The sequence below is a fragment of the Takifugu rubripes genome, chromosome 5 (assembly GCF_901000725.2).
Source record: "Takifugu rubripes chromosome 5, fTakRub1.2, whole genome shotgun sequence".
In the NCBI taxonomy this organism is placed as follows: Eukaryota; Metazoa; Chordata; class Actinopteri; order Tetraodontiformes; family Tetraodontidae; genus Takifugu; species Takifugu rubripes.
In genome coordinates, this window is record NC_042289.1 from 3579093 (window position 1) to 3603622 (window position 24530).

The 24530-nt window shown below is 46.3% G+C and overlaps 2 protein-coding genes and 1 pseudogene across 4 annotated transcripts in view; 2 read left to right on the plus strand and 1 right to left on the minus strand.

Moving 5' to 3' along the window:
* The first annotated feature begins 1902 nt into the window (after positions 1 to 1902).
* On the plus strand, positions 1903 to 5722 carry LOC101069964 (apoptosis regulator BAX-like). The gene is made up of 6 exons (XM_011603686.2): positions 1903 to 2167; positions 2246 to 2276; positions 3230 to 3397; positions 3466 to 3604; positions 4659 to 4763; positions 4932 to 5722. Exons 1-6 carry the CDS (start codon positions 2140 to 2142, stop codon positions 5067 to 5069), a joined length of 609 nt encoding a protein of 202 aa, XP_011601988.1. The 5' UTR covers positions 1903 to 2139; the 3' UTR covers positions 5070 to 5722.
* A 144-nt stretch (positions 5723 to 5866) lies between these two features.
* On the minus strand, positions 5867 to 7200 carry LOC105416411 (phosphatidylinositol transfer protein beta isoform pseudogene; annotated as a pseudogene).
* Positions 7201 to 15146: 7946 nt separating this feature from the next.
* LOC101070192 (potassium voltage-gated channel subfamily C member 1-like) overlaps positions 15147 to 24530 on the plus strand; it is a 34750-nt gene continuing 25366 nt past the window's right edge. For all 3 annotated transcript variants that reach the window (XR_003888550.1, XR_003888549.1, XM_011603687.2), the window contains exon 1: positions 15147 to 15811. Coding sequence is in view for 1 of the 3 variants with exons in the window: in XM_011603687.2 (XP_011601989.1) it covers positions 15269 to 15811 (543 nt within the window). In the remaining 2 variants the exon portion in view is untranslated. The remainder of the gene's footprint in view (positions 15812 to 24530) is intronic.

A 24530-nucleotide genomic window follows, 5' to 3' on the forward strand; every position in this document is an offset into this window, starting at 1 on the left:
CTTCATATTCCCATGTGTTCTGAATTGCAGAAATGTTGCAAAAGTAGCACCGTGATCACATTAAAAACACACACCGTTATCAGAACAGATGGGTCTTTATCTGGAAAAAATAAGCAAACTCAGTCAGACCTGAAGTTGAGCTGAAATGAAAAAAGGCTAAAGATCCCAGCCAAAAACAACAAGCGATGGCCACAGACACCACAGCTGGCCTCCGTTAGCCACAGCTTTAACATACTGGTGAAATGAACTATACTGGTCAACAGAGGTATTATAAGAACTGTTAGCAGACAAGTGCATCCAAATCTATATTTTTATGCAGGATGATGATTCTTAATAAAATTAAGAGCACCACTCAAACGTGTCACTTCCTGGCTTCTTGGCCCTCAGGGAAATAAATGATCATGGCTGTGGCGTATGTCAATCCTGCCCTTCACTGTCAATCAAAGTGAACACACACATTATTGTAGCACCTATTGACTCGGAGTAGTTTTTTCCAAGCAGTTCTCACTTTGGGACTATTTTAGCAAAAACTGAAGAAAAGTGTTGCCCCAGAGACCGGGTTAGTTGGTCCTGTCTAAACCAGACCCCCAAATTACTGAGATTCACGCCCCCCCCCCCCCCGTCATTTCATTATGATGAATGTTGCATGTCCAGTGCATAAACTGGAAATGTTTTAAAGTTTAATATTTAGAAACTGTCAGAACTTAAAACATAATCAGCAATTAAAATGACTTTCCTGTGTTGGTACCTGTGAAACATAGATTTATTACCTTAAGTTTCGTGCAAACAAAACTATTCTTTTGGATGGGATGAGATCTCTCTGTTATAGGCTTTGACCTGTTGTTACACAGTAATTATTGGAGTGTTCTATACTGGCCTGTACCGTTATCGGTGTCGTACCCATACAGCACTGCCCTCTTTTGGTCATCTGATATAACTACCAGTCTCATGATTCCATGCTTTGGGCCAATATAAAACCGTGTATCGTCTTGTTCTATTAATTGTTCTATTTTGTTACCATTACATGCGTATTTTACATATATTTATATTATTTTGAATGATTCTAATAGAACCATCAAATCATACCAAATAAAATCAAATCAATCTTTATTTATATAGCTTCTGTTACAATCAAAATTGTTTCTAGGCACTTTCCAGAATCCCAGGGCCTGACCCCCCAACAAGCAACAGTGGCAAGGAAAAACTCCCCTTTAACAGGAAGAAACCTTGAGCAGGACCAGGCTCATGTAGGGGGACCCTCCTGCTGATGGGGGGGCTGGGTAGAGAGGAGAGGGGGGAGGACAGGTAGAGGAGAGAATAGGCAGAGATCAGGGAAATACATTCATTATACAAGCTGCTGGTATAAGAGTAGAGTGGGTCAGCAGGGTCGGAGGTCGGCAGGCCAGCGTACAGCTATAAAGGCTGTTGTTAAATACAGGGGGGGGGGGGCAGAGAAAATGTACAAGAAACAACATCATCAGAGGAGAGGAGAGGAGAGGAGAGGAGAGGAGAGGAGAGGAGAGGAGAGGAGAGGAGAGGAGAGGAGAGGAAGCCAGGACCCAGCAGGGTGACAGAGGTCCATGGACATCTTCAAAGAATTAATTGCCACTTACACCCAACTTGTCAATATGAAAAGAAATCCAAATACGTGACGTATGTTTTTTGAGAACATCTTCAAAAAGAGTCACTTAGGAATTATTGTTATCATTGTCATAAATCATTATTGAATATTAATTTATTTTAGGGCCCCACTTGTTGTGACAGGGATCTAGTGATGCAAACTACATAGAAATCTGACAAAATATAACGCGCCTGAAATAATTCTTTTTGCCCGTCTAGAAGGAAGAGAAGCTCTGCTTCCGTCGATAGCAGGAAGTGACGTGGACAAAAGAGGCGGAGTCTGCCTCGACCGTCCTACTGGACTGAGCAGAATTTACAGTCGAAACATTCGAGCGATAAAATCTTGAAATGCTTCAAGATTTTTCATTTGGAAGGAACACTGAAGCCGACCCTAACATCAGTCTCATTAAACTACCGCCGTGGGGCTTAAAGCAAGGCTTTATCCTAAAGTTGCAGTTTTTGTAGGGTTGTCAAGAAACTTTGGCCAAAGTTTAAGCGGTTGTAGGATTTTTTGAAACGATGATTTGTGAAGGAAACGGGATGTCTGGTGAGCTATGAGTTAGCGCTGCTTATACCTCTGCATTTTTGTACCTAGCGAGGAGTTTAATGTTCCATTTCTCCACAGATGAGAGGATTGGAGAGGCCCTCATTAAAGAGTAAGTGTTCATTTTTATACATGGTTGTAACACTTCGGACAGACTCTGCAAAAAGCTTATATTTGGGTTATGATGATGGAATCTCGGGGGGTTCATTCTAGTTTTTATTTTATGTCCCTGAAACATGTCAAATAGAAACTCACATCAAAAGATCAAAAAATGTAGTTTTATTACTGGTCGAATGATTAATGACTTAATTGAATTTGTTAATGTTAGCAAGCTCAAATGCATCAAATGTCTTTTTTTTTAGTTTGAACGTGTGTTTTAGACTATGCAGCGGAAGTCTTCTTAATTTACAGCAATGCTTTATAGTTATGTTTTAGTTACAGCCTGTATTGACGTCACTCAACCTTTCTTACAAATGGTATAGTTTCTGTTTCATTTTCTTGAGAGTGTTTAACTACTTCTCGTAAATAATGTACAGAACTCCTGTCGCTAAGCTCTACGCGGGGATCGAGTGCCAAGAGGTGGGGATATAATGATATAATTATCCCCTCACATCGCCGCCATCCTCGCCTTCTTCCACCAAAATTTCCTGATCACATTTAAAGCTCATGTGGTTCTACAGAACAAAGCTTTTGATTCTATATGAGCCCGCCTGAGCTCCTCGAGGTTGTGCCAATATCATGGTTGATAGGCACACGTCTGAGGAGGCTGTAGAACACATACCCTTCGACAAGAGCATCAACTGTAGTTCAGGACACAACAGCGTATTTCTGCAGGAAATTCCTAGTAAATTAAAATATTCTGTGTCTGTTTCATCGGTCTTTTACACACAATTCATGAAGTATGCAGGAATGTAGACTTTGATATCATTATATAAAAACAGCCTCTTAAAAGCCTGAAGTTACTGTCATCTTCTCATCTTCAGTTTATGTCCCACGGCTTTATTGTTTGTTCCTGCTGCAGTGTGGGATTCATGCCTGAGTGTGACCGAGTGTTCTGATTTTTAGGGTCATAGAAGAAGAACTAAGAGAAGTGCCTTTGGAGGATGTGCCGCCGCTTACCCCTTACCTGGCCGTGCAGGTGAAGTCTGAGCAGGAGCAGAAGATGGTGACCCAGCTGGGGAAAATGATCCGAATCATTGGTGACCGGGTGAAAGACGACAAGGAGTTCCAAGAGTGAGTGTGCGGGCCAAGTGGGACTCCTGGTGAAATGGTAAACCTGATATTTTTCTGCTTTGTCTCAGTGCCATAGATGGAGTGGCTTCTTATCCAGGTTCCAGGTGGGACAGATTTAAGGAAGTGGCTTTGAAAGTGTTTGAACAGGGAATCACCTGGGAGAGGATCGCTGTGCTATTCTACGTTGCTGGCAAGCTTGCTGTCAAGGTGAGTTCACTTATGTATCTGTTGTTTTAGCCTAAACACACCTGTCATTAACTCAATGTCATACACAGAAATATGAGTCATCGCATTTACATAGTAATATGCATATAATTAATTATCAATTCAATCAAAAGTGCAACTTACTAAATAGGCACCCATGGAGTATTTTAACTTACTCAAGCAACATTTGATAGTCCTGATTTAGAAGCCAAAAGCTGTTACAGAATCAAGTCAAGACATGAGACGATGCAATATCTACGTAAAAATGAGCTCATTAGCTCGCATTTTTGTTCCTACTTGCACAAAGAAGCAGATGTTTCCCTTCCTCAGTCCCATAACTGCCACACCCTCTTCTTTGCCTCTGCACCTAAGAGAAACTAGCTGATCCCTGTGCGCCATTAGAGCTACTTCAGTCCTGGTTCTTCTGGGTCGACCCTCCAGCAGGCAGCTCCCCTTTCTTGCACACATCTTTTGAGCCATGTTTCCTTTTAAAAGCTGCCAGGTGAATTCTCTGCTAACAATTACTCGCAGGAAGCATCTGATTATAACAGCAGATAAAGTTTGTTCCCGTGCAGCAAGGAGACACGTCTCATGTGCGCACTGGCACACGCACGGTCTGAGAGTTGTCCGCTGGGCAAAGCCAGCACTGCGCTTTTCACTCTGTTCTATGGTGGCAACCTCCCTCCCTCCCTCCCTCCCTTCCCCAGGAACGAGCAGACCTTGGACTGATGTATGACATGTTTAGCTCCACAGTCTGGATCGTTCCATAGTTATTCAAGCGGTTCAGAGAATACATGTGGGTCTTTCAGAGCCTCTTGTCTTCTACCAAACAAGCCTTCAGCATGACCCACTCCTGTTTGGCTCTTTGCTCCTCACTCTGCTGAATTCCTTTGCATGTTAAAAAGCATCAGGCATCTCATTTTCCCATCAAAATTCCATGGCGTATTGTTTGTGCTGGAGGATAGTTTTTTGAATAGTGACAATGTGCCATAACTCAGTTGTGGGTGTCGGGAGGCCCGGTGTAGCTGTGATTCCTGACATTTTCTTTGCTCATTAGATGGTCGAGGCCCACCTCCACCAGTGTGTGAGGGAGCTCGTGCTATGGACCGTGGATTTTTTTCGAAACAATCTACTCGGATGGATCCGGGATCACGGAGGATGGGTGCGTGGGCCTTTTTTAATTGAACTTAGCAACAACTTTATTTTGCCAGGTTGAGTACAATTGAACTTTCAAATGTTATTCTATAGTAAAAATTAGTGCTTTTTATTTCTTTCACTATCATTGTGTTCTCTTGTCGCCCCCTTGACATCGTAAGCCATCTCTCCACAGATCAACAGTATTTCGGAGCTCGCGGCGGCACCTGTGCGGCGCGTTTCGACCATGAGCTCCATGAGCTATGGGCTTGTAGTCTTCATCACCGGTCTGATGATCGGAAGTTTCATCACCTGGAGAGTGGCCAGAAACTGATAATGCACGGACACACACACAAATTCAGGATTAGGCTAACAGGTCTTTTTTGACCTGGTCATCCAACGTTTGTTTGGGGTCATTTATGGAATCAGTTCTGCAGTAGGGAGGGAGTCAAATTCTAAAGTGTGTGAACTTTCTATGCTCAAGTACATTTTTACATATTTTGTATGCACATCTAGATAATTTCACTAGAAATCTAGAAGTGATGAAATACGTACCTGTATCACATGATACATATTTGAAAAACAATGGGGGGACAACTGCAGAATGATTGGTTTATCTGATTTTACTATTTATGGGTATTCTTTGAGCAAAAGGAAACCTTTTGTGTTTCTATTCCAAAAGCAATGTGAAAGACTGGTGGAAAGACCCTTGAAAGCTGATTTCAAATCAGGATTATTCAAACAAATATTGGTTTCTGAATACTTCCCAGGTTAAATATGTTTTTTTAAATGGAATATGAATTTGATATCAGTGAAGGGTCTGACCCCTCGGTCCGCCAGCACCTGTCAATCGGGTCCCTAAAACGGGTTTTGTCCCCTTTCACCAACATTTGGGTAATTTCTGTTGGAGCCTGTTTCTAAAACATTCTAATTTAAAAGACCTATCTTGACTTTGTAGACCTTAATAAAAACAAAACCCAACTTCAAAATCAGCGGTTATACATTGGGCAAGTTTCTTTCTGTGCACTTTTCTTATTTTTTAGATACAAGTTTAAAAAAAAGGACTGATTAGATGAAACAGGAAGAATGGGGAAAGGGGATCTGGTTTAAATCACATAAATTTCTATAATGTTTTAAAAATTAATTGTATTTTAATCAATGTGTTTCCTAGCCTCTGTAAAGTACGATGAATTGCCTTGTGCTGTTGTTACACAGTTGTTACACGCTGTTTTGCCCTGCACAAAGGTGCTGTAAAACTCTCCTTGCCTGGGAGGAGCCTTCAGTCTATTCATAGTGCATCAGCTTAAATAGTTTCCCACCAAACGGGTCAGACCTGAAAAAGACTTTGAGATGACAGGCGAAACGTCTTCCAGTTGTGTTCAATGGTCCAATTCACTCTTTACTCTTCACCGTTATGGACCTTCATGGTTTTGAGTGAAGGATGTGGGGAGGATCTGTACAGGACTGTTTGCCCCAGTGAGCCATGCAAGACAGTTTAGAGGAGAAGCAGAGGGTCAGAGGGTCACATCCTGGTGGCTGGGGTGGGTGCGTCTCTGATGACATCATCAGGACGCAGTTTGTCTCATTGCTCATGAGCGGCAGTGGTGCCTCGAACTGGACCTTTATTACGCAGCTCCTCGAGCTCCTTTTGGGTCTCATCTTCCATCTGCCTGATGTCCTCCATGCTCAAACCCACCCATCTGTCCATCCAGCAGAAGAGTTGGCGGTGAAAGTTTGTGAAAATACGCTTTTCTTGCTTGTGGATGAAGTTCTCCACTTTGGTCTGCAGACCCCACCAGTGGAATTGGACTGTGACCAGTTTGTATGTGCACATTTGAGGACATTCCGACCTCAGCTCGTCCTTCCACTCAGGACTTAGAGGTCCTCTGCCCGTTTTAGTGGACTGGAGCAGAGCAGGCTCTTCCTCTGGTTTGTAGTCGCCTGGAGCCTCTTCGTCTTTGTTTGCAATATCTAAAGAGACCACTTCCACACCCTTTAGGGTCTCCTCGTCCAGCTGATGAACATTTTCTAATGCTCCCATGTCGGGCTTGTGCCACGTCTCGATCTTTATCACAATGTCATCCTTCATGTACCCGTTGGTCACAATAGTGCGGCAGTAGGGGTAGGCGTTCCAGGCCTTCTCGTGAAAAGCTAATGATCCCTCTGGTGCAATCAGCTTTATAAATGCTGAGACTTTACTCTTTAGATGATAGATTTGTGGGTGTACTGTCCTTTTTCGCCTTCCCCCTCGTACGGTTCGTTCTTCAGAACCTCGATGCCCTCTCCTCCGCCTGTCTCCTTCTTGCTGCCTTCAGCCACCGAGCCACTACTTGATACGCTTCCACTGAGACTGGTAACGCAACACGATATTCCTTGATGAGCACCATCTTTGTCACCTGGACCATGCCATGGAACCCACCACAACAGAAGTCACCCTCAAACTAGCAAACAAATCGTTACCAAATGTAAATTGGCAATGAGCCGTGCAGGGCTACAAATTATGATGGGGGGGGGGCTTTAGGATCAAAGCCCCTTGGACTTGATACTTGGAAGATGAAGGGTGATCTCATGTCTCAAGACAGTACTACAGCCAAAAATGCACGTGAGGAGTGGATGCTGAAAAACTTGCAAATATATTTAGCTGCTTGGTGGAGCAGCTGTACTGTGCTAAAACCACTAATATTGAATAGTGTGCAAATCGTTCAAAGACAAAGGGAGGAAACCTGATATTGGAGCTCAAGCAAGCACATATATTTTAAATTTTAAAGGGAGGAACAGATGCAGCATTGAGGATCACAAGGCCAAAAGTGGCCTCAGGTCTGATGATTCCATGTTTCATTTCGCGGGAGCTGTGTGTCAATTCTACCTGAACCTTCTCTGCATTATTTACAGTCTGTGTTATTAGTGTATTTGTTTTTATTTAAAGTCTTGCTTTTTCAGCTGCATCCTCAATGTTGAACCATATCTTGGTGCAGGTTCATCTCCAGTAAAGTCAGTCAGCTGGAACTATTGCTGTTATCAGCATCAGTCTGCTCAGGTTAAAAGTCACCAGCAATTGTACTTGTCTGTAATTTCCCATTTAATGAAAATATCTGTGATAAACACACTCCTGTTGGGTGATTTTACAAATGTGCCTGTTTACCTGTCACCCATGGGTCTGATCTTCAGCTGATTGGCTGCAGAAACACAACAGATGTACAAAAATAAAGTGCTTACTTTGCTACTGTCACTGATTTCGTTTTTTAATGCTACAATCGGAAATAAAATTTTGAATATTTTTTACACAGCGACACTAATTGCATTTGAGTTTTTAAAAAGTCAAAATGCGTATTAGGAACGTGTTCCGCGTAATTTGGACTATTCCACAGGCGAAGGTGGAGTTGAGTCCTGGTTTAATCTGTTAATGCTCAATCCAAATTAGAAAAGAGCAGCACCCTACGGTGGCCCTGAGAGGCTATGGAGCTACAATTCACACATTAAGAAAAAAGTGCTGCAAATTCAAACACAATAAAAGAAAGGTGGTGAAAATCACAAATGATTATTAGCCCTGATATTCATATTATTATAATGTGATTACTTAATAATACTGTTGTTAATACCATTATATCTTATTAGACGACTATCATCAGTATTATTGGAGACATCCCACCTTAGGGGGGCGGGAGCTGAGTCTGCAGGGGACTGGGCTGAGGTCCATGTCTCAAACAAATGCCCCAACAGAGCACTGAAGCCGTACTCGTTAGGGTTAAATGGCATACGCCTTAAGACTGATGCATCAAAAACATCAGTGTTGGTATTAGCGGGTCTCACAGAACCAAGCTAGAAATCTTGGTGCAGTTATGGACTCAGACATGAATTGTAACAGTCATTAGAAGAGTACCACTAAATCAGCCTATTGCAGAAATGAAAGGATTCCTGCCGAATCAAGACAATTAAAACCCCATCCTGCATTTATTAAAGCAAGAAAATGGACCATTTCACATCTGTCATTAAATCTCTGCCCTGGCTGCAATGTGTCAAAGGAAAGAGTGTTGAATCCTAGTACTTGTCCACAAGTCACTGAATGGTCTTCAGCCTAAATACGTGTCTTAGCTGCTTGTTGGGTATGAAGCATCCCATAGGTCATCAGAGACAGAGACAGACCCCCAATAAGCAACAGTGGGAACAGAAGGAAAAACTCCCCCTTAACAGGAAGTCCTTGAGCAGGGTGGGCTCATGTAGGGGGACCCTCCTGAAGAAGACTTTCAGATGACCAGTGAAATGTCTTCCAGTTGCCTTCAACAGTCCAGTTGATTCTTCACTCTTCACCTTTATGGACTGTAGAGGATCTGGACATTACTGTTCAGCATTTGATTTGTCTCATTGCTCATGAGTGGCAGTGGCCATTTCTGAGCAGAGCTTCTGTCTGGGCTCAGCCAAGCAGGGCTGGGCTCAGCTCTGGCTCTGGGCCAGAGCCAGAGCTGAGCCTGGACCAGAGCCAGAGCCAGAGCTGAGCCTGGACCAGAGCCAGAGCCAGAGCCTGGCCTGAATGAATAATCAAAGAACCAACAGAGGCTCAGAGGTGTTTACTTGGAAATCACCATCCATAAATGATCTTTTTCATGATCATTATGGTCTGAAGAACCTACAACGTAAACAAGTCACTGTCCAACGGGTGAAAACTAACGGAACCGTGGTTGGTGTGGAGTGACATAAACAAGAAAGTGTCGGTTCTGTTCTCACACTTTACTCTGAATGCCACCCCAACCTCTTCCTCTTCCTCTTCTCCTCACAGAGTAACTGAAGAGGAAGTAGTGGAGAAGTGGATCACTGCAGACTTAGTCCATCTCAATGACCCGAAGGAGCAGACATCAACTCAAACCTAAACTTGAAGAATAACACAAATGTGGCTCTGACAAAGTATTCAGATCCAAACCCTGTTTGAGTGTCTTGTGTAAAAGTTACTAAAGTCACCTCCAGAATTTATCCAGAAGGGGGCGCTGATGACTGCCCATTAAAATGCTCATCCCTGGCTCTACACTGCCCAACTCATCAGTCCCCTTTATCCACAGGACAACTCTTTAGGGAGCTCCAATGTTCAGCAAACATCATTAAATCCAGGAAATCTGCTTAAGAATGTAGCAAAATGACATCATAAAGAAGCTTTAACAGAACCAATTAGCTCTTCAGTGAGCTCTTGAAGCCTGTTGAAGACTGTTGAAGGCCGATGACCTGTTGGGGAATGTCCCCACGGTGGTCTGTGAACACACGGTGTGTCCAGCATAGACAGAGGTCGTCCTGACGTGTTCCATCTTCCTGTCTCAAGATCAGGAAGTTTCTAGCAGATCAGGCGTGTAGAGCTCTCTTCTAGTCGTAAACATGCCGGGAGGATGTGTTTCAATGGTTTCAACTTTATCTTTGTATTCATGTTAGACAATTCAGGTGCCTGAGTTCACACTGGCCCCAGAAAAAAGAGTCAGAGGACTTCAACAGAAACAGGCTCAGCATGTGTGATGGAGACCCGCTGAAGACGTTCACCCACCAGCACATCCAGATCAGCGTTCCATGGAAAAGGGAAGATATCATGTTGAAAACTGACTTTGGTGAAAAGAAAACTATGAACAATGTTCAACATTGATCTGATTATCAGAGTTAAAAAAACGCCCAAAACATCTGGATGCCCTGAAGGATCTCAAGGTCTGCATGGAGTACCAGAGGAGTGAGTGTCTCTCATTCACATATGGAGGGCAAGTGGTCACAGAACTGCAGTAACAATGTAGAAAACATGTTAGTCACACCTGTATAGTTTTTTCCAACTTTCTATCCAGATAGCACTGGATCAGCTTAGCTGAATATGAATTACATTAAAATAACATTCAACACACCTTTCTTTTGCCATTATTTTATGTTCTATGTTGGTTTAACTTCATTATACCCCTAAAAGTCCCTCTTGTGATCGCTCTGCTCTGGCTTCATCCAATGTGTTGCATATGATCATTTTAGAGGGCAGAAGGTCACAGCAGCAGGTCTCACATGGTTAAAAGAGGACGGTGGTCAGACTGCAGATTTGGCTTCTTGCTGTTCTCACAGTGGCCACTAGATGGACCCATGTACCACACTGCGGCATAACCTTCAGGAAGGATGCTGGGACCACTGCACTGTGCGTGTGTGCGCGCACACGCACACAAGCATCTTACATTTCATGCAAAAGTTTACATAAAAGAGTTGTTACTGGTTAGCAGCCGCAAAGTGCAGTTGGTTTCAACTTAAAGGTACATTTATGTCATTAAAATGAAAAGAAATACTGAAGAAAAATGACTTCAGAAGCCTATTTCAACTATAACCACAAATGAATCACCCTTCATTTTTATAATCTATGAAGAGTTCAGAGGAAATCAGAGTCGCATTATAAAGAAGGAATCATATCACATTATATTTCAGTCACGGAGGAAGAAACCTTGAGACATGTTTGTCTCCCAGTAGAAGCAATCTGCTCTTGGACCATGACTGCAGATCCCAATAGAGGATGAATTCTCAGACGCTATTCAGGATTTTTCTTTTTTGAAAAAAGGGCAAAACAGCGTTTCAAACTGCAGATAATTGAATATTCTTGCATGGCCAAATCCATCACCTGATATAAGCCTCGACCTGGCGAAACGCAACCAGAGTGACAACCAGAGCTGATGCTGACTCTATCATCTCATAACACTACGTCACCCTAACTTGTATTTACATGATTGTTTGTGTACTGTGTTTACTGCTTATGTTGACAATGGGTTGTGTCGGCCTCACATTGCACGCCTGTGACATAATGCAGGATGTGTGAGGATTGGTGCAATGTCACAACAAACACAGGCCTGAAGGTTGACATGGTCTGATCGTGTGCGTATACGCGTCGCACTGGTTTTTGTGTAATTTGCATGTGTGTGTGTCCGCTCCGATCGCTCCTATACTGCTAAGAGCTCCAGAGCTCCTTGTCAGCATGTTAACTTCATTAACTGTGGGTGTGTGTGTGTGGTGTGTGTGTGCTAATGCACTGTCCATTTGTTTGTAAATGCTTGCTGTTGCGTGTGCATGAGTGTGCGTCTTTTTTTCTGCCATTTCAACAACACAAACTAAAAGCAGAGTAAAGATTTGAGTTAAAGGAGAGATTTCCTTCAAGACATGATTAACAGTGGCTAGAAACTGCATTCTTGGGGTCAGAGGTCAGAATCTCTGGCCTCTGAACGCGCTCTCATGCCAACTTTAATCCCACCAGATCACCTGTCTCATCGTCCCGTCTGTGTCAGAGGCAGAACGCACACTTGCACTATGATTTCTAATGTAAGTGTCTTCTAAATAATAACGCATTTCAGAGTTTAGATGCCCGAATGGAGCAGAAACAGAACGAACTCCAGTTGGCAAACACATGTTGGAAGGTAAACCCGAAAAAAAAAAAAGCCCTCACAGTAACAGAATAAATATTAAAAGCAGAATGTGTCGCTGTTGTGTTGCTGCAGGCCAGGAGGGAGCCTCTGCTGAGCCTTTCAGCACCACAGATGGAGCCGCACTGTCCCAACACAATTCAGTCAGACAACAAGATGCATATGCTTGTTTGTGGACTTTTAGACAGACCGTTTTAGCTACACCCCCCCAGAAAAAGCAGTGTTTTCAACAAGCGAACTTAATTTGTTAAATAGGAGATCTCAGCGTGGCTACAAAGCCAGAGCGTTCATTACCTGTCCATGTTTGATCAGACATGAGCCATAATGAGGAACAAGTCCTCTAATGTAGGGGGAGCCCGAGGTGGGTGACTGCAGAGAGGAAGGTCAGACATGAAAAGGAGATAAAAAAGGACGCTGCACTCGCTGCAGCGACACGGCATTATATACAATGGTGCGTTTAAGCGAATGGGAAAACCTGACGATGCATTTTCTGGGTGTCAGAAAGACTTATTTTAGCAGAGGAGCAGGAAGGTCACTGAACTTGCAAGCGTGTGCCCTTCAGGAGTGACAACATGACGTCAAAGTAGGGCTGAAAATAGTCGCCGCTCCGCTACAATCACGCTTTATTTGTTCGACTCAGTTGGACTCAGGTTGAATACGAATGTCCACCGTCTTCTGGACCGTGGACCCCTGCAAGGCCTGTGACCGTGGCCTATGCCATGGCGAGGGTTAGCTTTCTACGGTAGCCTTTCATTCTCATGCTAGGAATTTAAGGTGCAAAGTATTTTTGTACAGTGATCACGGTTGCAATCATCATCGGCGTCTCGACGTCTTGCCCCTCAGTGTCATCTCCAGTAAATGGTTTTGTCATCGTACTTGATGAGGTTACGAGCACGGATGCTTAATAATGTCTCGGTCCGCTCGGTTACCAAATGACCTGGCACATTAGACAAGATTGTGTCCCTTTGTACGAAGAATCTTTTTTCAGATTCGGGGAAGAGCTGGCAGATCTCGGTGCCTGGGATCTCTTACGGCTGACACCCGGCCGCAAAAGACTGGAAAGAACTGCAGCTACCAGGAAAAATATTGGCAGTATTTTTCATTTTTAGATGAACTGTCCCTTTAACTGCTCGCTGTGCATTCTGAAACATAATCATAGAATCAAGCTGAGGTGTGTGAGCGCATGTGCGTGTGTGCGTGCACGCGCTGCAGAAAGCTACAGACCAATACAGCATATTAGCTCTGCACTATAGAGTGAGGAGAGAAGACAGCCAATAGAGATGATTAGCAAAGGTGGAGAGAAACGGAGGGAATTTGCTGGAGAGAAATAGAGAGAGAGAAAGAGGGGCGGGGGTGATTTTGTGGGCTGCAGTCTTTTCTCCCCCATTTTGTAGAGCTCAGCAAATACATGTTCTCTGCCTCTCTCGCTCTCTTTCTGCTGCTGCTAGGGGTGCTGGTGTGTGTGTGTGTGTGTGGGGGGGGGGGGGGGGGGGGGAGGGGGGTGCTGGATAGTCAACGAAAGACACTTTATCATATCCCCTCTGCTCCGTTCTAATTGAGCCAAGTGTTTTAATGGATTGAAAGACATTGAGGAGGAACGGAGTGATGCTGCAGAGGGAGAGGGGGGGAGGGAGGGGCGCTCTCGCTGTTCTGTGGGACGAGGGAACCGAGCCTGGGCTGGGGTCCCAGCAGCGAGGGGAGCGTTATTCATCTTTTTCAGATGTGTGCAAACAGGATGTGATTGGTGGCTTTTCTTTTAATCACCCTGAGCATGAAGAGAAACAACAGACTGCTGCCCTCAACCGCGGGTATCAATAATTTAACCCTTCCAACGCCGCGGTTTACCTGGGCAGGGTGTGTGTTCAACTGTAGTTACTGCATTAAGATCTACCGAGCTGTCTGCACTGTAGTACCCATGGAGCCCCCGCAAACAACACGGATCACTTTCTTAAAAATAAGAAAATCCTGCTGGCTCAGGTCTTTTCTTTCACGTTCAGTCCAACGTGGGCTGATCCACCTCAGCATCGCGGCCCCCTGAACTGAACTCTTTCCTCTTTTGCTGTTTTGACCTTTGCAGAACACCTTAAATGTGAGTGTCTCCAAACCAGAGAGGACTAGTCCCTGTTTCCATTCTTCCTCGGGGGACCTTCCTTGGGACGTCCTCGCCGTATCCCACCAACGTTTGAGACGCTGACGCGCCAACGATGCGGCTGCAGCGACCGTCTCTTCAGCTCAGCAGACGGATGTTAACGCTGCACCTCTGCAGCGACCTCATCAGCCCTTTGCCACCCTAATGGGCTGAAAACGCGAGCTTTTTAGCTAACTTGCACGTGTATTTGGCTCACTTTGCATGTGCAGTGAGCTGTTGTGGACAGAAATCGTTGCTGCAGGGAAAGGAAGGTGTAAATCAGGCCGCAAACTGCAGGTCTATCGTAGTTAATAATGCAATACCCATGCAAACAATCAGATGATCAATGTTTCATCTGTTTATGGGCTGATCGGAGATGCTCCTGGAATGCACCTCTGCATGTATCTGAGAAGTGATATTATCAGTGTTTTATTGTTTTCAATCTCCGCCCTGTTTTTTTAAATTCAACCCAACGAGCTTCAGGAGCTGCTCTGAGCCGACTCAGCACGTTTCGGGTAAGCGGGAACACAATTGGGACGCGGCTCGGCCCGGTTGTGGGCCCGCTTCATGAACCATCTGCGATATCTGACTCTCGGCCTCATTTCAATATTTTGTCTTTGCAGTCGCATTTGTAGGACCAACGTTGACACCAGCCAGAAGACTGTCGACCACTCCTGAGAGGGTTCGCAGCATCAACTGAGAAGATGATGTGAATTAATCCAGTTCTCCTTCATTCAGCAGGTAAATCTATTGATTCATAAAATCCGCATCCCCTCTAAAGTCTGACAGAGACGCACTTGCAGAGCTCACCCCCCCCCCCCCCCCCCCTTTCCTCCCTCTCTCTGACTCCTCCTCCTTCTCTCCTCTCTCCTCTCCTCAGTCGCCGCCGTGACAACTTGCCGGGCCGGCGGGACAGGAGCGCACAGAGCGGGGGTCCCGGCGTTGGATGGGGACGGGTAGAAGCAGCAGGGTGAGTCGGGTGAAGCATGCTCCAGCGCAGCCATGACTTGCTCGGCGTCAGATAGCGAGAAGATCGTGATCAACTGCGGCGGGATTCGACACGAGACCTACCGGAGCACCCTGAAAACGCTACCCGGGACGCGCCTGTCTTGGCTGACCGAGCCCGACGCCTACAGCAACTTCGACTACGACCCCAAGTCTGACGAGTTCTTCTTCGACCGCCACCCGGCCACCTTCGCCTTCATCCTCAACTACTACCGCACCGGCAAACTCCACTGCCCCAGCGATGTGTGCGGGCCGCTCTTCGAGGAGGAGCTCGCCTTCTGGGGCATCGACGAGACGGACGTGGAGGCTTGCTGCTGGATGAACTACCGGCAGCACCGTGACGCAGAAGAAGCCCTGGAGAGCTTCGAGACGCCGGAGCCGGACGCGCCGGAGGATGATCCGGCCCTCACCGGCGGGGCGGACGGCGACCTGAAGCGGCTGTGCATGCAAGAGGACGGGCGCCGGGCGACGTGGTGGGAGGTGTGGCAGCCAAATATGTGGGCGCTGTTCGAGGATCCCTACTCCTCCAAATACGCACGGGTGAGTCCAGCTGCACGCGCGGAGTGGTGTTGTGATGGCGCACACAGGCGCATGGCACAGAGGTGGACAGTGCGCATTGGTGCGCCAAAGTTGGTGACAGACAGACAGACCGACAGACAGACAGACAGACAGACAGACAGACATTGTTCCCTGCAGACTTCTGCTGTCACTCGTGTTCCTCCCTACGGGACCATTTCGTGCAAATCGTCTCCGTCCCGACCATCATCATCCTAATCTCACGGTCCTCCTCGCCTACGTGACCCTCTCTCAACATTTGATTGATGGGGCACCTTCACTCGCCATCACATTGATCACCACAAACTGCGTTCACACGTGTCTGATCACTCACACACACTTGTGGTCTTTTATTACCATCAATGTGCACACACACACACACACACACACAAAGAAACTGCTCCAAGCCGTTTCTAAAATCAATAACATCCGTTAAGTTAAAGGTTTTGGTCGGTGTTATGATTAAATCTTCAGTGTATGAATGTGGATCAATAAAAGGTCCCGCGATAAGAACAGCAGCACGATTCTCCCCAACACTTCAGGATGAGCGGCAGAACCGCCGCATGAAAAACTCAAGGAGTCCTTGGAGGATAAAGACTGTCTGACGCGCAGGGCAGAGCAACTGACGCGCCAAGTGTCAGTCTTTTCATCCGCCACCGGGTTTCTCTTCTTCACTGCATTCAGATCTTCCAGGCAATCCCATCATCTTCTGTAATTATTACTGTTTCCCAACCTCCCGAGTGTCAGAAGGTGAAACGTGGCGAGTTCTGAGACACATGCTACAGTTTAGGCACAAGGGTTGAGGGTTGAGAGTTGGTTTTTACCTTCTGCAGCATCATTCTGTGGTGGAGGACAGATCGGATCGATACAGTTTGAAACAATCTTGGCCTGATTTGAATGATTTGGCAGCTTTTCAAAGCCCAACTGGAGGAGCTGTGGGATGAAGCCTCCAGGCTAACGTCCTCCAGCCTGATGGAGATGAAGAGCTCGTGCTGCTGTCTGGATCCATGAGTTGTGCGAACGTTCTTTTGTTGGTCTCAAATTCAACACGTGAACCTGCTTTCGGCTCTGCTTTCTCCGAGTTTAGCGCCGACGGCTGCAGGCTGTTGTGCGCTCATCTTCTGTTTCTGGGCGCCACATGTGAGCGCCACCTGTTATTTTTAAACACGGAATCATCTGCGCGCATCTGTCAGAGATCGCGTTTACCTCCGAGGCGCTCGCAGAGGCTCGGCCTGTGATACCATCACCAGCGGTGCTTCTGCCAAGGACTGACAATGACGTCCAGAGGAGTTCCCTCGCTGACTTCCCTCTGACAACGTGTCGACTCAGCACTCTCGCTCTTCATCCCCGCTTTTCCTTTTTGACCAGGACAGAGAGCGGAGATAAGGTAAGCTCCAGCCATGGTCACCTCCAGAAGAGTCCGGCCTGTCACCTGCGCACAATCTCACAGTTCGGAGGCTTTTTTGCGTTCCTCAGGGCTGCTCACAGCTCCTGCGTGTCCACGCGTCTTTGTGTTTTATTAAATCTGCTATGGAGAAAATCTGTGTTTTGCTATTTTCTTCTCTTCTGGGAGCACTTTCTCTGTCATCCTGTTGTCATAAAATCACCCCAAATGGTTAAAACACAAGCCCACTAGAAATCTTACTGTTTTGCTCTCGGCTGACTTTATTCCCTACTAACTTTCTAAATAAGCTAATTAGCTGTAACTGTGCTTTCCTTACGAGGTCTGTTAAAATCTCTGGCACTGGGGGGGGTATTTTCTGTAGCATGAAAATATGACGGAATATGTTATGGGCGGAAGCTGTGCCACAGCCACCACCCTGAACACATCAGCATGTATGGACAGTTCATTTTTGGCACACTAAGAAATTATATTTATATATAATGTGTGAATTAAAGCGAAGGATCTGCACTGGGGAGTCCCAGGATTGTAATCCAGTTTTAGCCTGATGCAAAGTCCGTCCATTGGGGCGTAGTTTCCCGGGGGAGGCTGGGTGGTTGTGTGTGTTTGCTGAACTGTCCGGTGTCATTATGTCTGCAAAATCATTTCTTGGTGGTTTTATTTCGTTTAGTGTGAAAAGGCCTGAAAGAAGCTGCCCCTGCCTGGACCTGCTCAAGGTTTCTGCCTGATAAAAGTGGATTTCCCCCCCACTACTGATGATTCTTTGGTGGTTGGGCTCTGGGTTTCTGTGAAGAACCCAAAGATAATTGTGATTGTAAGAGATGCTAAATTGAAAGTTGAACAGAACTGGATTCCTAACTGGGATCACGCTGGGTCTCAGAGATCTGGGGGGGGGGGGGGGGGACTCACTAAAATTAGCTCACTAAATTATTGGTAAACATTAAAATGGCACATCCCAGGGTCGTCTCAGAGACCCTCTTAACTTTTGACTCAGAAGGTGGCGTTGCCGTGGGGGTGGGGAGAATTAAGTTTTCCTTTATTTTCACTTATCGTTTCACCGGCTTTGAAGGTGGTGGTGTGTGCATGGGGGGGGGGCACAAACGTCGATAGAAAAGCTGCACTGGTGCCACGATGGGGGCGGCATCAGCATGACAGCTAAGGTGACTTTAAAAGTGTTGCAGTCGATGGATTTGGTGCCAGTGCGGAGACGTATGGGTAGGTTAGAGGGGGCGGGCAGTGCAGTACCAGCAGAACTGCTCGCCGGCTGAGGTCATTCGGCGGATTTTAGCTGATTAGTCTCAGTGAGGGGGGGTGGGGGCGCATCTCCACGCTCTTGCCAGTGCTCCGACTCCAAACGGGATGAAGTGGTGGTCCCCCCTGCAGAGGAGCATGTTTCATATTTATCCTCCCCTAACCCACACGGACTCCCCCGCTAACGCCCCCCTCCAACGCTGCCGATCACCTCATGCTGCTTCATTGCTGTGGTTTCTGAGCTGAGTGCTGGGATGCATATCTTCACCCCCCCCACACCAAAACCTCTTACATCCTCTCCTAACGCCACCCACCCCCCATCTGCTTGTGCTATAGCGTAACACTGCAGTCCCCGTAGTAGCTGACTGCGCTCTCCTCCACTGCAGAGACGGAGGGAGTGAGCCAGGCCGTGTGTGTGTGTGGGGGGGGGGGATGAAAGGTGTTTTGGTGAGGGTGGTGGAGAAATGAATTCAGAGTCACAAGCAGAGAAGGGAAAAAAAGAAGAACGAGGAGAACGGGGACCTTCTCAGTCCGTTCCCACCGCCCCTGCTTTGTTTTCCTTTTTTTCTGCTGAGCTCGGCATGCTGGCACGCTCGTATCCGTTTATTGATCAGCGGTTCGTCTCAGCTCGCCTCATTCACGTGGACGCCTCGGCTGAATGGTGAACTCTTCCCCCCCCATCCTCCTCACACAGCGGGCCGTAGAGGCCACTTCCAGACAGAAACAAACACAAGTGCGACGTTGCTCTGCCTCGACTCACTGAGACGTTTGGGGCTGCTTTAGGGTCCATCACCACATTAGCACAAAGCTACACCTGGTGATGCAGCTTAAACCGGATTTAACCTGCTCGTCCATGCAAACGGCCCCCAAACCGTTGATAGCACACTAATGATGAACGGGCAGAGGCCAGATCAATAGGTTTGTTCACAGTGGAATAAATACAGGAAAGGAATGTGTGGATGTTGGAGACCTCACACCTTCCCTCATGCTGCAGCTCATCAGTGGCACCAGCCTCCATCCATCCATCCATCCATCATCCATCCATCCATCATCCATCCATCCATCCATCATCCATCCATCCATCCATCCATCATCCATCCTTCCATCCATCCATCCATCCATCATCCATCCATCATCCATCCATCCATCCATCCATCATCCATCCATCCATCCATCCATCCATCCATCATCCACCCATCAATCCATCCATCCATCCATCATCCATCCACCCATCCATCCATCCATCATCCATCCATCCATCATCCATCCATCATCCATCCACCCATCCATCCATCATCCATCCATCCATCATCCATCCATCCATCCATCCATCATCCATCCATCCATCCATCCGTATCCATCCATCCATCCATCATCCACCCATCCATCCATCATCCATCCACCCATCCATCCATCCATCATCCATCCATCCATCCATCATCCATCCACCCATCCATCCATCCATCCATCCATCATCCATCCATCCATCCATCCATCAATCCATCATCCATCCATCCATCCACCCATCATCCATCCATCCATCCATCATCCATCCATCCATCCATCCATCCATCCATCCATCCATCCATCCATCATCTATCCATCCATCCATCCATCATCCATCCATCCATCCATCCACCCATATCCATCCATCCATCCACCCATATCCATCCATCCATCCATCCATCCATCATCCATCCATCCATCCATCCATCCACCCATCCATCCATCCATCCATCATCATCCATCCATCCATCCATCATCCATCCATCCATCCATCCACCCATATCCATCCATCCATCCACCCATATCCATCCATCCATCCATCCATCCATCCATCCATCCATCCATCCATCCATCCATCCATCCATCCACCCATATCCATCCATCCATCCACCCATATCCATCCATCCATCCATCCATCCACCCATATCCATCCATCCATCCATCCATCCATCCATCCATCCATCCATCCATCCATCCATCCATCCATCCATCCATCCATCCATCCATCCATCCAATAACCCACTCAGGAACCGGGGAAACATGCAAGCTCCACTGTAGAAATTCACCATGAGGGTGTAACGGGTGTTATTCATTCATTCTGACTGTCAAAGAGCCCATCACCATGGCAACAGTTATCACAAAATGACAGTTTACCTGTAATCCTTTGGTACCACCATTTTTTTCCTCTCCCGCTCCATGTCCAGGGGGGCTTCGCCATCGCCCTCGCCCTCCCCCTCCGTGGTTTTTCAGGTTAATGCTGCCACAGAGTTTTTCTCTCTCTCTGCTGCCTCTCCTGAATTTGAGAACAACCGCGATCGTAAGAGGAGAAGGCGAGAGACAGAACGGGGGACACCAAACTGTGTATTTGATGACGAGAGGAGAAATAAATCCTTAAACCCACAAACGTTCTCTCCTGCACTCTTATCACAGGTGTGTATGTGTGTGTTTGTGTTAAACACTCAAAACTGGCTTGAGCGTGCGCACACACACACACACACACACACACACACACTTGTGAAGAGGAGCTAACCGAGCATAGAAAGGAGACTATAATAAACCCTAAAGCTTTGGACAGCCTTTCATACTCACACATGCCACCAATAACTCTGTGTGTGTGTGTGTGTGTGTGTGTGTGTGTGTGTAAGGATGGGTCGAGGGCTAATGAATTTGTAAATTTGTGGCCAGTATTGGTTTTCCTGGGTTTGTCAGTCCCCCAGCCATGAAGCTACATTAAATCCATTTCTAACACACACTCTCCACCAGTTCTCCTTGGATTAGGAATTCTTGGATTCAACCCCAATCGAACCATTTATTGCGTTGGTTCCTTAGAACATGGGCCAGTTTTTCCTGGGCTGAGTATCAAATGATTCAGGTTTTGTTAAAAAAAAAGGGGGGGATTTAAAAGGAAAACAAAAACATTCATCTTAAAAATATCTCTCCCCAATAGAACCAGCTGCATTGCCGCTATGGTTATTTCCCTCAAAGCTGTTTTGAGCCCTCAGGCTGCACCAGTCCCACCAGTGGGCCCAGCGGCTGCTAAGAGAGCCAATTCAAGGTGTAGATTTCAGCTAACAGACGTGTTCAATTAAAAATTGAACACTTCACACGTGCTGTTTGCTGCCCCGGGGTGCTATCCAGCGCCAAAGTGGCTATTGTCGTTGGCCCAAGGTCAGGGTGTAGTAAAAATAGAAAAGAGAATCCAGAGAACTTTTTATGACGGTTGATTGAGGTAAAAGTGGCGCTGAGTAGAAACATCTATTGCAGCGTGTGTTCGACTCATTAAGGCAGCAAAAGCTTGTTGGCGAATGTTAATTGTTTATCTCATACTACATTTCTCTTCATCTGCTATCATAACGAGCGTTTGATGCTACTCTTTATGGAGTATTTGGCCTAATAGCTGCTGTCCAGGTGTGTTTGACAAAACAAGGAGAGACCATGAAACGAACCAGACTTTTAAAATGCACTTTAACCCCATTTTCTTCCAAGTGAAGAAAAGTCTATCCCAGAAGTTTAGCAGTCACAGAAGAAGAAACTGGTAATAAACAACAACATTGTACACAGAACCAGGCTAACGCACATAGGCTTTAGATCACCCTTCACCCTTCTAAACGCTAGCAAACCTCAGAGATGGATAAGTGTCGGCGCGGCTGAGATGGTGGAGTTTGTCCAAACATCTCTGATCAAAATGGTGCTGTGTCCACTCTCTCTCTCACACACACACACCCCCACCCACACACACAGACACACACACACATCCTGCGGTCAGGAAGACTTTATTTATTCATGGCAAACGTGACATTTGCAGAGCGTTCTCGCGGGATTCATTGACCCACAGAGGCCTTTCCTAGTTGTCTGAGCAAGCTGAGAGCATCACTTTTACAATGAGTACAGCAGCCTGTGGCGACACGGCCTCGTCACGCAAATATGCACGGGCAAATCCATGCAGAAGGACGGTTTTAATGATGCAACAATTTCAGGATTATGCAGTCAACTGGTGGAAGATCACAAGAATCAAGAAAAGAGACGTTCAGATTTTATAGTGCAATCTGGGTTTGAATCACATGAAAATAAAGCCTGAACCCCCGTGTGTATACATCTATAGGTGGATTTCCATGACCTTTTACATTGGAAACAAAAAGTGCACCTACTAGGAACACTCACATCTTGTCCTGAGTTCTTCTTGACTTCTCGCCAACATTTCAGCTCCTTGTCCTCACATGCCTCCATGCGAGGTTGGTTTGATCATTTTAAACACCCAGTCCAGATCTTCTGGGAGTTTAAAAGAGGGCTCAATGTGTTTGAAGTAGCTTAGTCTTCAGAGTTTGCATTAAAACACTACAGACTCCTCTGTGCTTCAAAGCCGTGTGGCAGCTGAAGCTAATGGGAACCAGTGGTCAATGTGAGAGCGCTGCCTTTAAAGCTCAGTTCCATTAAAAGTACATTTCAGATCTGGCTTGTGCTCTTGACTGGGACAGAAGCTGCTTGTGTGCAGGTCGTGGGACATCCTAGCAACAGTTTAACAGCGAGGTCTTTTATTTTGAAAGTCAGTGAAATGACCCATCGCCCTGACCTTTGACCCTAGCGCCATTGCCTATCAGGGCTTGGGTAGTGGTAAACCTCATAATGATGTAACTGCGTTGCTGTTTCTTCCAGTGGTGTGACGTTAGCACAGAGGGGTGCCAGACCTCAGCCCAGAAGTATTTAATTGTTTCCCATTTGTTCCAGTAGCACAGCCGAAGCACTTTGGTTTGAAAGCTTTATTATTATTATTTCAATTTACTGCCCATGTAGCCTAATGTTTAAAATCTGCGCGGTAAAATAAAGCACTCCGGTGTGTGTGAATATAGTCTCCGCATGTTTTTGTGTGCATCTCTGTACATGTTTGTGTGTACATAAAATGGATCACCTTTTACTACCAAAGTGAGGACATTTTTGGGAAATGCTGGCTAGTCCTTGTTGTTTGAGAGCAGGCACCTGTGTTGAAGGTTCAGGTCAGGGTTGGGGGTAGTTGTGGTTGACCTCTGCTGCCAGTTGATCCATTTGCTCCTGCAGACATGCTTGATCCACCCTGAGATCGGGTCTGTACATTCTGCAAATCCCAGCAGATTCAGTTCCTTAGCGGTTTGATTTGTTAGACCTCAGCAAGGCACATGCAGCTCTCCTCTGCTTTCTGTGATTAAATCAGGATTGGACAGCATGAATCAAACGAGAGAACGAGGGGAAGAGTTTGTTTTTTCCCCCTCTTTATTTGCTTCCTGTCTTAGAAGACAACTGCTCAGTCAGCTGTTTCTCTCCAGCTCCAGCTCGCTCACACACCAGCGTATCCCCTGTAATGGATCATGCCATAAAAGTCATCCACCTTCATGTTTGGCATCAATAATACAATGATTTCTGTGAAAACCATTATAAGGTTTAAAGCTTCTTTGTTATTGATTGTTTTATGTGCGGCGGTGGTAGTTCGGGTGGGGGTGGGGCATATATTTAATGATGAAGATCAAATTGTGTCTAGTGGCTGCTTTGCAAACAGACTCATGAAGCACGATGCTCACCTTCATTGGATACTCTTTCAGTGTGTGTGTGTGTGTGTGTGTGTGTGTGTTTGTAATGATCAGAGTTGATAATGACCTCAAACTCGAAACACATGCAAAGCACTGCGGTGGCCTGATGCTCCCGCGTCGAGGGTGCTAACAGGCTAATGTCGCCATCCTTGTTGTCACTGTAGCAGCGTTCCAGGGGTCTCTGCTTCCTGCTGATGCCGAGAGATGGGAACTCGGCAAAAGAGAAGAGCTTTTTTTTTTGCTCCCTGCAAGGGCAAACACGGCTGCCGCTGTGAAACACTGCGGCGAGGGCGAGCTGAGCAGGCGACTGTCCCTTTACCTGTGTCTGCCTCAGCTCTGTGAATCTCTGCTGATATCTGGTTCGTGCTTTCTTTCATTCACTCTCTTTTCCTTCCTTCCCCATTTTCCATTATCCTGTCCCCATTCCTGCTGTCCCAGAGGTTCTATGCTGTTTTCAGACCACCCGGGGGGTGTAGCTATGCTCAGA

Bases quoted from the DNA above. Each gene is read 5' to 3' on its own strand.
- LOC101069964 (XM_011603686.2), top strand. From the start codon at position 2,140: ATGATTTGTGAAGGAAACGGGATGTCTG. The intron at 2,168-2,245 runs GTGAGCTATGAG...ATTTCTCCACAG, and splicing joins TGAAGGAAACGGGATGTCTG to ATGAGAGGATTGGAGAGGCC. The intron at 3,605-4,658 runs GTGAGTTCACTT...TTTGCTCATTAG, and splicing joins CTGGCAAGCTTGCTGTCAAG to ATGGTCGAGGCCCACCTCCA.